Source organism: Apodemus sylvaticus, chromosome 14, assembly GCF_947179515.1.
Source record: "Apodemus sylvaticus chromosome 14, mApoSyl1.1, whole genome shotgun sequence".
Taxonomy (NCBI): Eukaryota; Metazoa; Chordata; class Mammalia; order Rodentia; family Muridae; genus Apodemus; species Apodemus sylvaticus.
The window spans coordinates 15,765,867-15,780,735 of NC_067485.1; the positions used below are offsets into that span (position 1 = coordinate 15,765,867).

At 51.0% G+C, this 14,869-nt stretch overlaps 1 protein-coding gene across 5 annotated transcripts in view; it reads left to right on the forward strand.

The window, feature by feature from the left end:
- Sema4d (semaphorin 4D) overlaps nucleotides 1-14,869 on the forward strand; it is a 93,545-nt gene that overhangs the window by 75,751 nt on the left and 2,925 nt on the right. For all 5 annotated transcript variants that reach the window (XM_052157152.1, XM_052157155.1, XM_052157154.1 and 2 more), the window contains 9 exons: nucleotides 4,247-4,340; nucleotides 5,298-5,411; nucleotides 6,286-6,437; nucleotides 7,933-8,108; nucleotides 8,195-8,351; nucleotides 9,327-9,549; nucleotides 10,640-10,755; nucleotides 13,948-14,120; nucleotides 14,203-14,246. In XM_052157152.1, the coding sequence (XP_052013112.1) occupies nucleotides 4,247-4,340; nucleotides 5,298-5,411; nucleotides 6,286-6,437; nucleotides 7,933-8,108; nucleotides 8,195-8,351; nucleotides 9,327-9,549; nucleotides 10,640-10,755; nucleotides 13,948-14,120; nucleotides 14,203-14,246 (1,249 nt within the window). The remainder of the gene's footprint in view (nucleotides 1-4,246; nucleotides 4,341-5,297; nucleotides 5,412-6,285; nucleotides 6,438-7,932; nucleotides 8,109-8,194; nucleotides 8,352-9,326; nucleotides 9,550-10,639; nucleotides 10,756-13,947; nucleotides 14,121-14,202; nucleotides 14,247-14,869) is intronic.

Below are 14,869 nucleotides of genomic sequence, written 5' to 3' on the forward strand. Positions count from 1 at the left end.
CCCACCGCTGTAGACACTTTTCTATTGTGAGATAAATAACAGTAAGCTCTTTTGTAGATGATTCACCCCCCCCCCCCAGCTGCGTTCAAGGACACGGTGTTTGTACTCTGGGGTTGTTTGCTGTTCTCTCTGTCACAGAGTCAAGGACCTTGGAGGACACTGTGAAAACATGCTTGAGTCTGAAATGGGGGCGGGCAACCCTGCTGCCAGAGCCGTTTTCTCTGTGAGCTCAAACAGCACAAGAAAGCTTACCAATACAGTGTATATTACAAGTCATTTACTTGGCCCTTGCTGTGACCAGATTCTTGCTAAAGGCAAGCTTAAGCGAAAGCACCTCAGCAAAGCAGAAGGCAGCATGGGGACAAGAAATAGAGCTCACCATAAACACCTGGGTGCATCCTGCTTTCTCAGTAGGTCTCACTTCTGCAACTTCTACCTGGAGACAAACTCACAAGCCCATGGGTAACATTTATACATAAACCATAACAAATACGAAACCTAATATATGGGTTTCCTCTCTTCTCTTCTGGGCATAGATCCAAATTTTCCACCAAATGCCAAAACCTTGGCTCTCCCAAGCCTTATGTTATATATCTGATGACCACGGGGCTCAGTGTTTAAGGAAAGGTAGCCTGTGCCGTGTTGGTCCACTGAGCATTGGGTGAGCAATGCCGGGCAGGGCAGGGCAAGGCACAGAGGCAGGAGAGTAGTTCATTGCTCTGCTGCAGCCTGCTGTAGATGACTGGAACCCCGGGTCGGGGAGACTCCTGAAATGAAGAGCCTCAATCACCTAAACCCTCAGCCAGCTGAAGCTTAAAGCTTGTTTCTGGTTATAGTTCAGTTAGAGGTGTCTTAGTTAGGATTTTACTGCTGTGAACAGACACCATAACCAAGGCGACTCTTATAAGAACAACATTTAATTGGGATTGGCTTACAGGTTCAGAAGTTCAGTCCAGTATCATCAAGGCAGAAACATGGCAGCATCCAGGCAGGCATGATGCAGGAGGAGCTGAGAGTTCTACATCTTCATCTGAAGGCTGCTAGCAGAATACTGACTTCCAGGCAGCTAGGATGAGGGTCTTAAAGCCCACACGCACAGTGACACACCTACTCCAACAGGGTCACCTCTAAAAATAATGCCACTCCCTGGGCTGAACATATATACACCATCACAGAGGCTTGCATAGATTGCAAGAGATGTTGGGTTTTTGAACCCCAGCACACATACACTCACCACATGCCTAGACACCATACACACAAGCTATCATGCGTGTGTGCATGCGTGTGCATGCGAACACACACCCCTGAGTTGGGGATATAACTAAACAGAGCAGATTCATTAGGAATTCACTGAGGCAGCTAGGTATAGTGAGGCTACCAGGAATCCCCAGCACTTTGGGAAGGCTCCTGAGTGTGAGATCAGCCTAGGTTGTTACAAGATATAGATCAAAAGAAAAAAGAGTCAAGAGAGAATTAAGAAACTGAATATATAGAGAGAGATGTGGGGAGGGAGCCCACTGCACAGGTTTACCTGGCTAAACTAACGTTCTGGGTGCAATCAAAATTGCTAGTGTGTGTGTGTGTGTGTGTGTGTGTGTGTGTGTGCGCGCGCGCGCGTGCATGCATGCGAGTGCTTTGGGGGAAGCATCGTAAGTAGAAAACAAGGAAAGCAAGCAGAGAAGGAAGGACTCATTTGTGTGTGTCCAGGTGTGTGTGTTTGTGAGTGTGTGTGTGTAAGTATATACTTGATAAGTGCGGCCCGTGGTTCCCATAGGCCTTTACAAACATCTCTCCCTAGAATGGGGGCATTTTCCTGCACAATTGACTTCATCCTTGCAGCTAAGGAAACACAGTGACTGCCAGTACCCTCCGTCCCTCCTCCCCGTAGCTTAGAGCAGGGTGCAGCCCCCATAGCCAGCGGGCAGCCCTGGGCAGTGTGGACAGATGGGTCTTATCAAGTGGGCCACGCTGCCACCCCAGTTCACACTTCCTAGCCTGACTGGTGACCTTTATTGTTTTAACTGGCCTGTTGGTCATTGCAGACACTGTGAGGCTCTGTGCACTTGCTGGCCTGTGGCTTCCAGCCAGCAGTCTCTGGCAGAGCTGTTAGCTCCTGACTGTGGTGGGCAGCCCTGCTCCCTGGCCTCTCAAGTATGCGAAGTGTGGAGTGACGGCCTGCTTGGATTGTCTCAGCAATCCCGGGGCTCTAATCGGCTGTCCTGGAGGTGGCTCCTGTCCCTTTAAAGGCTTGCATCCGCTGTATTCTTCTATATGTGGCTGAACGCCACTGGTATATCCAGAAGTGGAAATTATTCACCATCGTTTTGTGGGCATTTCCCCGATGGTTTGTCACTTGCTGCTGAACTGTGTCTCATTTTTCCCCACATGAGAACGTTCTGATTCATTATGTATAAACATTTGGGTGAATCTGTTTCTCCTTGTATGGTGTCGGTTTCTTGTACGTTTTATTTTTGTCAGCTTGACAGAAGCTGGACCTCTCTGCGGAAGAGGGAGCCACAGTTGAGAGAAGAATACCTCTATAAGATAGGCGTAGGCAAGCCTCTAGGGCATTTCCTATTAGTGGTTGATGTGGCAGGAGCCAGCACTGTGTATAAGAAAGTAGGCTCCTGAGGACCGAACCCAGCAAGCAGCACTCCTCAGGGACCTCTGCTTCAGTTCCTGGCTCTAGACCACTGCCTTGAGTTCCTGGCCTGGCTTCCCTGATTGGTGGACTGTAAACTGTGAGCTAGAGTTAACCCTTTCCTCTGCAAGTCGCTTTTGGTCTTGGTGTTTATCACAACATTGGTCATGGCATTTACCATAACAGTAGAAAGCTAAGACACGTGAAATTTCCTTGTCAGGTGGAAAGAGGTTATCCCAAGATTGTGGTACCTGCTGACCATCACACACGCACACTGTTCCAGAAACATGGACACCGAACCTGTTTGTTGTGTCCTCCCCCACCCCTGTGCCAGAATTTATTCAATAACAATAAATTCACAAGGTTTAGCGGTTTTAGTAACATCAGGTTATGACTTATTCCTGTCTCCCTTGGTGATCTATCTGGCTGAGGCAAGTGCAGATCCTTTCATTCCGATCTTTGATTTGGAATGAAATCAAATCATTGATACAAGATTTCTCTGTCTAGCCCTGGCTGTCCTGGAACTTGCTTTATAGACCAGGCTAGCCTCACGCTCAGCCATCTCCCTGCCTCTGCCTCCCAAGTGCTGAGATTTAAGGTGTGTGCCACCATTCCCTGTTCTATCTGAATCTTAGTAATGTTAACTGTCCTGACACACAGCACAGAGCAAATAAAGGTGTATTCCATGTATATGGTTATAGAATGAATACAGGTTACAGATGCTTGCGGTGTCAGACCTGGGCTCAGAGAGGCGGCATTGATCTGAAACCAGACCAGTGCTGGGAGGGAACTGCTGCAGTCATGTGCTAGAGAAGCTGGAAGCTAGAGCCTTCCAAGGCAGAAGGCTATCCCTGGTGTACAAACAGGGATCAGCCGATAGCTTCATGTGGGGCTGTCCATCAGTGTTAGGTGTCTATTGCTTTAAGGGGACCAGGTGAGGAAGTTACACCTAGGTCTGTTAATTCTTGGGCCTGGTTTCCCAGGCATTTTTAATATAACCGTGTGCCCCGAAACTCTCAACTTGGATGAATTTATAGGGTGGCTCCCCTTTCTGTTCTCAGGAATAAATGGTTTATCCACCTGTTTTGGGTGGATGGTGCATAGCGGATGGTTTGCAAGGCCATCCGGGGCCTACTCATCCTTTTCCTCAAAGTGGAATCAAAAGCTGCTTATAAAACGGAATCTCCCAAGGCAAGGCCCAGCCTGGAGGCCACTGTTTTATACAGCACGGGACAGCTGCGAGCCAGGCCCAGCCTGATGCCGGCATGGCCTATGCTGTAGTGAGCTTGCTTCATTAGTCAGAATGGTTCCTCCGGGAGATGCTGGTGGTGGATGAATGGGAGTTGGGGTTCTGTGGTTTGTTTTTGTTTGGTTTGTGTTGCCTATTTTGTGAGTAGTGTGGTTAAGCAACTGAGATGCCAGTCCTGCATATCCCAGACTCTGTCACATGAGATGTACTTCAGGTGTCAACGATCCCAGGGTGGGACCCACACGGGTCAGGCCCCACTCTGGTCTTCTGAAATGAAGGGATCTGTACCTTTAACTGGTGCAGGGACAGGTCCTGAGTACTGAGAGGTCAGAGGTTTTCTTTTGGTTCTGTTTTAGAACTTGACATCCTTCAAGTTTCTGGGGAAAAGTGAAGACGGCAAAGGAAGATGCCCCTTCGACCCTGCCCACAGCTACACGTCAGTCATGGTTGGTGAGTCGTGTGTGTGAGGGTACTTCACTCTCTGAGTTTATGGTGGTGTGTGAGGCTGCCGCCTGGGACGCTTAGCCCTTCCCGCCTCAGTCCTGCCTTCCTTGCCTTCATCTTGGCACTTGCTCCCTTCAGAGAAGGTGAGCGGCCCATGGCACGGACTCCTCAGGAAGAGCTTTTGAGGGTCTCATTCAGAGGACACTCCCGCCCCGCTGCAGCAGTACATGCTTCTGTCTGCCAGCTTTTGTGTACACCACCCGGGTGCTCCCGTGACTGCATGCCTCCTGCTGTGGGCCTGCATGTCCGAGGTTAGGGGGCACACACCATCTTACATCGAGTTCACATTGGGATCGCTCAGCCAGTGTGAAGGTTCGAACTTCACTGTCAGTGTGCAACATCCGGTGAATTTTGAGATATTCAATACTATATTGCAAAACAGGCGTCGTCGTAGACTAAAGTATGGGTTCTGAGTGTATTAAAGTAGGTGAGGCTAGACTATGCTGCCTGGCAGTGTAGGTGCCTGCACAACTTTTTTGACTCACAGTGCTTTTTACTTAGGATGGCTTTCCAAGGTGTCAAATGCTGAGGAGTGTCTATTTGTCATTGCTATACTGACTGTGGGAAATTCTCATTTGTGATTAGCTATTGCCCTTTAACCTGGAAAAAACACAGCTAAATTTGGTGACTGTGATTTCTCTGATGAAAGATGCAAGTGTAGGAAGCAGAAATACCTGTCACAGAAGACGAGGAGCCCCGCCCCACCCCACCCCCATCTACAAGGAATTAATGAGGGGATAAATAAATTATGGTAGCCTGGTATGGGCGTGATAACCTGGCAGAGGTGGAACCATAAGGCTTGCTTATAGGCCAGCCTGGGCTAACGTTAGAACTTGTGTTAACTCTAGCAGAGGCAGAAGCCCTGACTGGATCTTCTTCTTGACTCCCTTTCCACCACTACAGGGGGTGAGCTCTACTCTGGGACATCGTATAATTTCTTAGGCAGCGAGCCCATCATCTCTCGAAACTCTTCCCACAGTCCTTTGAGGACGGAGTATGCCATCCCGTGGCTGAACGGTAAGAAGTGTGCGCTGCCAGCCTCGTGGGTCTACCGTCTTTTCGTTCCTCTGGCTGTCCCCAGACCATGGGGGACCGGGGCTCGTGTCAGATCCTAGACAGTGGGAACTCTTTGGAACCACTCAAGGCCCACACCAGAGTAGCTATCATGTTCACTGCTAACAGTGTTGTTCAAATCCTGCTTCTGTCATACCCCAGCCCAGCTCACCCCACTCTAACCCCGCCCCCCCCCAAAAAAAACAGTTTAGGAGACATTAATAAAACGAAGCTCTGATGGGAAGCTGAGAATGTAGACACTGAGTTTGGGGTGCCATCTTAGATGTGGCGCCTCTGGGGTCCGGCCAGGTGGTGTTGAAATGTGTCCTTGCTGCCAAGCAAGCATATCTTCCGTCTGACTTTAGGGTATGGATGATGGGGACCCTTTGTGGGTGTCTTTTCGTGGGGATGCTGGCCAGCGATGCTGGGCTTTTTCGAAGCCCCTTGATCTGGAGTCAGACCCTGGAGTCTGAGAGATAAAACAGCTAATTTCTCCTTGGGTCTCCCCAGGAGTCAGAGTCTTGGAATCCTTCCAGTGGCTGAGGCTGGCTGATTTGCCCCTTGTTTAAATCAGCAGATACTCTGGCTTTCCAGACCACCCACCAGCAGGGAGGCCTCACCTGGCTTCCTCTGTGGCTACCTTGGTGAAGCCGAGGAGGGTGGCGGGCATCCTCCGGGTCTGGAGTTTACAAGTGTGACATGCACACTGTAGCTGTCCTAGAAGGGAAGTGTCCGGGCTCTAAGGCTGCCCTTGCCAGCCTGGGACACCCTGGGGAGCTGGTAGGAGGTGGCATGGTGGCTCGGTAGACAGAAATGATCCTGCCATGTCACTCCACAGAGCCCAGCTTTGTCTTTGCTGACGTGATCCAAAAAAGCCCAGAGGGTACTGAGGGTGAAGATGACAAGGTCTACTTCTTCTTTACGGAGGTGTCCGTGGAATACGAGTTCGTTTTCAAGTTGATGATCCCGCGAGTTGCCAGGGTGTGCAAGGTGGGTGCTGTCTCCCCCATTCCCACCCACAGTCCTGGCACGGACGCTCCCCAATGCAAGATTCCTTTCTCTGGAATCACAGCCATATCCTATGAGAAGAGACCCCTGCGGTAGAGGTTAATGTACAATTGATGGCACAGTAAGAGACTGAACAATGACTAGTGATAAAGGTTACAGAGGTGGATTGGAGAGATGGCTCAGGGGTTAAGAGCACTGACTGCTGTCATGTGGTGGTGGCGCACACCTTTAATCCCAGCACTTGGGAGGCAGGAGCAGGCGGATTTCTGAGTTCAAGGACAGCCTGGTCTACAGAGTGAGGACAGCCAGGGCTACACAGAGAAACCCTGTCTCAGGGAAAAAAAAAAAAAAGAGCACTGACTGCTCTTCCGGAGGTCCTGAGTTCAGTTCCCAGCAACCACGTGGTGGCTCACAACCACCTGTAATGGAATCCAATGCCCTCTTCTGGTGTGTGTCTGAAGAGAGTGACAGTGTACTCACATAAAAAAATAAATCTTAAAAAAAAAAAAGTTACAGAGGTGTGTGAATGGTTGCTCTTGACACCCAAAGTAGGATTGGGAAGATGGTCTAGTGATTAAAATGTTTGCCACAAAAGCAAAAGGACCAGAGTTCAGATATCCAGAGCCTGTCGATGCTGAGTGGACCCCCTGAAATTCAGGCTTAGGAAAGTGGAGATAGGGGCTCACTGGAGCAAGGCCGCTAGTGGGACTGTCCTCATTGGCAAGCTCGGAGTTTGATTATGAGACCTTCCTTGAAGAATAAGGTAGATGATTCCTGACATCAACTTCTGGCCTCCAAATGCACCCAGACATGAACACACATATAGGTGCACCACGCACATGTGTATGCGCGCGCACAAAAGGAAAGAAACTCAAAGGAAAAAAGAGAGTGAGCACTTGTGATATTTTCAGTGTGTGACTAATCGCGGGTAACTGAAATCACAGAAAACAAAACTACTCCTATGGTAGCCGACTTATTTCTCTCCAGCCCAGAGTCACGTGCAGTTCCGTAACCGTGCCTGTTGTCTCAGTTGTCGGCTTCCTGAAAATGATGAGTGGGCCCTAGAGCTTTGTCTGGAGTTGAGCAGGCAGAGAGGGCACGGAAGGAGCTCTTAGTGGACGCTCATGCATTTCCCTCAGGATGGTCTGTGGGGCCAGGGTCTGTGGTGGGAAGGAGGCCACTCATCGCTTTGCCTAACTCCTGTGTGCTCCTTCCTGGGTCACAGCTGGGAAGGCTGCAGGAGCCGAGGCCAGTGGCACACTAGGGTGACACAGATGTGGTTGTTTGTTGTCATTGAATGTGCTTGGCTCTTTAAGAAGTCTGTGATCCTGGCCCTCGTGGAAGCATTGCTTTGGTTATATAACTTGTCTGCAGCAGTCTTGGGCTGGGCTGGTGGCTGGGGACATAGAGACACCTGCTCCTGGGATTGGCCATCTGGGCTGCCTCTGCCATGTGCTGTCTGTCTCTGGAATTCCAGGGTGACCAGGGCGGCCTGCGGACTTTGCAAAAAAAGTGGACCTCCTTCCTAAAGGCCAGACTGATCTGCTCCAGGCCGGACAGCGGCCTGGTCTTCAACATACTTCAGGATGTGTTTGTGCTGAGGGCCCCGGGCCTCAAGGAGCCTGTGTTCTATGCGGTCTTCACCCCACAGCTGTGAGTTAGCTCCCTTGGGCAGTCGGGGCCTGCTCACTCCGATGACCCCCTGCCCTCCTGACACTCTCACGGATTCCCCTCCACAGGAACAATGTGGGTCTGTCAGCGGTCTGTGCCTACACACTGGCCACGGTGGAGGCCGTCTTCTCCCGTGGAAAGTACATGCAGAGTGCCACAGTGGAGCAGTCTCACACCAAGTGGGTGCGCTACAATGGCCCAGTGCCCACTCCCCGGCCTGGAGCGGTAAGCAACAGAAAGGACTCATCTTCCTTTTGGATCTCAAGGCCCCGAGCATGAGGCCACACAGATCCCAGAGCCTCCCGGCAGCAAGGTTGCAAGGCATCAGGGATCTGGGCGCTAGGCTGAGTGGCTGCCAGGCCTGGGGTGAATAGTGAAGCTATTCTTTTCTGATCTCTCCTGTGTTGGGTAACAGGTCTCACTACACGATGCCCAGACGAGAGAGCGTACCACTGGGCTCTTTTGAGAAATAGGCATTGCACAATGGCAGGCTTGCACCATTTTCCGTTTCCTGAAAACCTGTTTGTCGGCGTAGCCTAGGCTGTCTCCTGAGGCAGCCTGTCTACTAGATAACAGGAATCATATTCTTTCCTCCTAAATACAGTAAATTAGTAAAGAAAATTCTAGGGTTGCCTGCACATTGTTGCCACGTGGTCTATGGGCGTGGAAGGGCTTTTGAATAGCGCCCTATCTGGCTCCTGAAGCTCTCCCAGGACAGACTTCTCTGTGGGTGTGTGGCCTTGACACCTGGTTATTTTCATGTGCATGCTGTGTTCAATAAAACATGGCTAGGGAGCTGGGACAAAAAAAAAAAATCTTTCCAACTTTTTTTTCTTTTGTGCTACATAGAATCTGGCTTTCTCTCCTCCCCCCCCCCCCTCTCTCTCTCTCTCTCTCTCTCTCTCTCTCTGTGTGTATTTAATGAGCTTTCTTTGGCATACTTTCTTCTCATAGAAAAGCTGTGAAATGAATGCTTTTTAATTTGAGAAGTTTGCTAAGGTTTATCATTGACTACTAATTCCTCTACTGATCCTAAGACAGTTATGTCCTGTGATTTTAAAAGCACAGCTCTTGGTTTATTGGGGGACCCCTTGGCCTCTGTTACTCTTTGGAGAAGTGTGACTGTGGCCCTCTAGTGTTTCTCTTCTGTGCTCTGTTGAAGCTGAGTGGGCATATGACCATGGTGCCTTTACCCCACAGTGTATCGACAGTGAGGCCCGGGCAGCCAACTACACCAGCTCCTTGAATCTCCCAGATAAAACACTGCAGTTTGTAAAAGACCACCCTTTGATGGACGACTCAGTGACCCCGATAGACAACAGGCCAAAGCTGATCAAGAAGGATGTAAACTATACCCAGATAGTGGTAGACAGGACCCAGGCCCTGGATGGGACCTTCTACGACGTCATGTTTATCAGCACAGGTGGGTTCCTTGGTAAGATTGAGAAATTCACTTTAGTCATTATGGGTAGATCTGGTATCTCCAGATACCAGGAAGAAGGTTTGTGACAGCAGAAGAGGATTTCTGAAGCATCACAGCACCTGGGATTCTGAGTCTCTGTGACTATCAGGCACCCGAGGCGCTGCTTACTAGTGCAAGTCCCAACCTGTACCTGGGCTAGAGTGGAGTTAAATAGTCCCTGTTGTCATTGGACCAGTGGGAGTGGCCTGGTAATTGGTAGTGGGAGGCTCCACCCCTTTCTAGGAGCCAGGTTCAGTCCTGCCTGGATCTACCTTCGGAGGCACAACTCTCTCTTGGACAAGTCTTCTGGGGTGGGGATGGGGAGTGGGAACATGGCAGCTACTAGAGCCCAGGGGATGCCCTTAGAACTTCCCAGATGACTTGAACATTTTTCCCTCACTAGCCTGTCTGGGCCCCTAATGTCTCCTGGAGGACTAGTGGAATCCAACAGACACCTTACACAGAATGTGACTCGGGTGTCAGGGTGTGACCTTGTTGGTGAAGGTCGTTGGGACAGAGGTGTCCTCTTCTAAGAACCCCATTGAGGGAATGACTTAAGCATCCACAGGTGTGAGTGGAGCCTCTCCTAGTGTCATTTCTGTTGCTGTGCTAAAACACCCTGGCAGAAGCAACCTAGGGGAAGAGGGTTTATTTGGCTTATGTTGCAGGGTATCATCTGTCATTTTGAGGAAGTCAGGGCGGGAACTTAAGCAGCTAGCATATCATATTTATAGTCAAGAGCAGGGAGGAATGAATGTAACCGTGCTGCCTGCTTGCTGGGTTGCCTATCCCTAGCTAGCTAGCTTTCTTCGCTTAGTATTGTCCAGGGGATGGTGCCTTCTGCAGTGGGTTAGGTCTTCCCACATCAGTCAACAATCCAGAGAGCCCGCCACAGACATTTCAGCAGGCCAAATGGATCTAGGCAGTTCCTCAGTTGAGGCTCTTTCCTGGCCCTTCCAGGTCGCACTGAGTTGACCCTGAAAAGTAACCAGGGCGGCACCATTGGCATTTCCCTCTAGGGCCTCCATGCTCACCTGTTTTAATCTTGCAGACCGGGGAGCTCTGCATAAAGCTGTCATCCTCTCGAAAGAGGTACACGTTGTCGAGGAGACCCAACTCTTCCAGGACTCTGCACCGGTTCTAACTCTGCTGCTATCATCAAAGAAGGTAATATGTTCTGGGGGGAGGGGGAGGCAGGTCCAGGCGTTTGTCTCCCTTGGTAGTTTCTCTGTGCCTGGGACTGGCTAGGACTGGCTAGGATGGTCTCTCGAGGCTTGGCAGCCTCTGGTCTTCCTGGCCCAAGTGAGGGGTCTTTGGACCCTCATAGCGTTCTTCCATGGGATCTGAGGCTTGGGAAGAGGCATGGAGGAGCCAGGAGTTGATTGTACCAAGCCACTGGAGCCCTTGGGAGGTCACTAACCTGGAAAGATGTCTTTGTTCCTTGAACCTGAAAGAATGCAGATTGTGCTGGTGGGACTCAACAACGATTTTGCTGTTTGTAAGGAGAAATAACAGGTCATCCTCTAAAGCTCCTGCCACACCATCCTGTGCATCACGCAGGCTTTGCAGAGGCCTCAGTCATAGGCGCTCAGCTCTGCACTGTGGCTCCCATGAGCCATGGAATCACATAGATGGCCAAACCCGCCCTTGAAGTCAAGCTTTGCATCCTCTGAACTTTTCATAAAAAGCTCCAGCCAGATGATGGTAGTGCACACCTTTGAGCCTGGCACTTGGGAAGCGGAGGCAGGTGGATTTTTGTGAGTTCAAGGCCAGCCTGGTCTACATAGTGTGTTCCAGGCTAGCCAGAGCTATGTAGGGAGGATCAGGAGTTCAAGGCTAGTCTTAGCCATATAGCAAAGTCAAGGCCAGCCTGAACTAAGTGAGACCCCATTGCAAAAAAATAAAACAAGGTATATAGGAGTGTATAGAAGTGGCCTGGGCAGGACTGGAGAGATGGCTCAGCGGTTAAGAGCACTGACTGCTCTTCCAGAGGTCCTGAGTTCAAATCCCAGCAACCACATGGTGGCTCACAACCATCCATAATGAGATCTGATGCCCTCTTCTGGTGTGTCTGAAGACAGTGACAGCGTACTCTATACATAAAATAAATCTTGAAAAAAAAAGGAAAGAAAGGAAGGAAGGAAGAAAAGAAAAAAGAAAAGAAAGGCCCAAGTACTGAGCTTGGTCTACTGGCTGGAACTTTTGTTCCTTGTCCACTGGCCTTGGGAAGATGTGGATACCACATTTTACATCTAGGATAGAAAAGTGAGGTTTAGAATGTAAGCTGTCCCCAAATCCTGACTACGCTGCCTGCTGCCGTGTGACCTGGGCATCACTGTATGATTCTCATCAGGTGGTCTCTCTGTACGAAAGGTTTTTTTGTTACTGCGGCTGTTAGGAGGGCATGCGAGCCTCCTGAGTGCCAAGGACTGGCTTTGAGAAGCCCTGAACCCATGGAAAGCTGGGAGCAGGATCAGCTGCCACCTGCCCTGCTTCCTGCCTGCTGGCCAAAGGTGCCCCCCTCCCCGCTAGGACCCTGCTGTAACCCACTGAGCAGATGGGTCCAGGGTCACACTTTTGGCTTCAAGTGCTAGTGCTAGCCTCTTCCTCTACCCTTGTCTCTGATGCCTGGCTCTGGGACAATGCTGAACTCTGGCCTGGTGTTACCTTCCCCTGGGGACTGCACATCTGTGGGCCCCATGTTTGCGATTCAGTTCTCATTAGGTTAGCTGGTCACGGCAGAAACCAAGGGTCCATCAGTCTCACTTACCCGTGTGCTAGGCTCCTGCCAGCACCAGGTGCGATGCTGGCCCTGGCCTGCAGCCAGTGACGTGGCATGCTTCTGTCATAGAAGTCAGAGCTTTGCAGGTGCTAAGCTCTTTGTGGTTACACTGGGGCCTATTTTTGCAACTCTCAAATGCAGGCAGTGGGATGCACAAATGCAGACAAGCAGAAAGCACACGGCAGTGTCCCTTGCCAGCTTAAGTTCGAAGGCTTCCGTTTGTTCTTTGCACGATGTTGATAGGCGTGGTCACATTGGCATGCTGGATTCGGAGATGAATGATAAGGGCGGGTCCTTATCACAGGCACCTACTTTCTGGCACCAGACAAGACTGACATGTAAAGGCTGTGCCCTCTGGCTTCCAGCTGTAGTGCTATGTCACCTACAGAGAGTGCAGGAGAGCAGTGGGAGTGTCAAATTAGGAACGGGCAGCGGTTATGTGGGTTTTTTTTTAAGACACAAAGGCAAGTCTCTTCATCATTGCAGATAGGGCACCAAGGACAGAGCACTCACGCTCAGTGATCTAGTGAATTTGAGGGGAGTTAGCTACAGGGGACGAAGGAGGCATGATGTACAAGCCCGTGGGTGACTCAGAGGCAGTGCATCAATGGAGCTCCCACAGCTAGTAGGCAGCTCAGCAGGGCGGAATCTCTTCTCAGACTGCAATTGTTTACTGCTCATATGACCTGGGGGGAGGGGCTGTGAATCTTTTTGAGGCAGGATTTCTCTGTGTAGCCCTGGCTGCCCTGGAACTAATTCTGTAGACCAGGCTGGTCTCGAATTCAGAAATCCACCTGCCTGTGCCTCCCAAGTGCTGGGATCAAGGGCGTGCGCCACCACCGCCCAGCTGGGGCTTGTGAATCTTATAACTCGCCAGGCTCCCTAAGTTTCCTTTACTCTGAGTCTTGTGAGCCTCCAGGAGGGCATGTTTCAGTTGGGCAGAAACAAGAACAGAATCTTTTCTTGGGAAGAGAAGCTGCTTCGTGAGTAGGTCCAGCCCCAGACACGGAAAGGTGGCGTCAGATCCCAGGCCTGTGATTCCTTGGGTGGCATTTGAATCCTCCTGGGACAAGGACACCCTGTATTTCCATACAAGATTTCTCTCTTAGTGTGCTTTTCTGTCTCTGTGATAAGCCATTCTGACTTCCGGGGAAGCTGGGGCAGGAACTGAAGCAGAGTCCGTGGAGGAAAACGGCGTATTGGCTGGCCCTCTGGCTTCTGCTCAGTCCTGTGTGCTAGGACTGTTAGGGGTGGCATCACCCCCAGTGGGCTGAACCTACCTACATTACTTAGCAAATAAAATGCCCCATGGACATGTCCACAGGCCAATCTGATGTAGGCAATTCCTCAGCTGCAGCTCTCTCTCCTGCAAGTGTGTTAGGGTGACTATGAAAATTCATCAGGACACTGTTGTTTAGGTCTTGGGGGTCAGGCCTTGTGGCCTATTCTGAGTCACGGAGCCCTTTCCTCCCTACGGTTCTTGAATGCGCTGTCTTCCCAGGAGCCGGTGGAGAAGCTAGCAGCCCCTCCCAGTGCCTGAGCCCTCCTTACACCTGCTGTCTGTCTCTCGTGCACAGGGGAGGAAGTTTGTCTATGCTGGCTCCAACTCAGGAGTGGTCCAAGCTCCCCTGGCCTTCTGCGGAAAGCACGGTAGCTGTGAAGACTGTGTGCTAGCACGGGACCCCTACTGCGCCTGGAGCCCGGCCCTCAAGGCCTGCGTGACCCTGCATCAGGCAGAGGGCTCCAGCAGGTACGAGTGTGGACGGGACGCTGTGCCTGTGCCTGTGCCCGGCACACAAGCTTGAGAGTAACGTGCGTCTGCTGTCTTTTAGGGGCTGGGTTCAGGACATGAGTGGTGACACAGCCTTGTGCCTCGGTGAGTGGATCCCCGTTGCTTCCGCCCTTGGGTTGGCACAGTTCCTGGGGCATCAGTTCCGTGGTGTTCCTGTGCCATCTGTCTTCCTTTCTCCTCTCCGAACAGAAGTCAAGTGTCACGCAGCAGACCCGTGACCTCTCCTTGTGGTGGACCTGTGATTTCTCTCTGTCCCTTTGGTTACAGAAAGAGGGCTCAGAGCTACACGGGGTGTATCACCGGAAAGCATGCCCTGGCCCACACCAAGCTCCTCTGATCTGCTTAGTCGGGCCCTGTAGACAAAGCCCAAGCCTGCTAGGAATAAGAAGGAGCCCTTGGGTATGGCCAGACAGCCCTAGCTTAAAAACAATACTCAGGAACAGCGTGTCACAGTGTCTCGCTCCAAGGAGAAAATCTTACCCTAGAAAGTAGTTATCTTCACGCTAGGGAGATGGCTCCGTTGGTGGGATCTGAGTTCGATCCTCCAGAACCCATGTGACAGCTGGGCATGGTGGTTCATGCCTGTGACCCCAGCTTTGAGGAGGGTGAGGCAGGTGGACTCCTGGAAGTTTGCCAGCCCCACACAGCCCAGCTGACTTGGCTAGTACCAGACAAATGAGAGACCCCATCACAGGAAAGGACAAAGT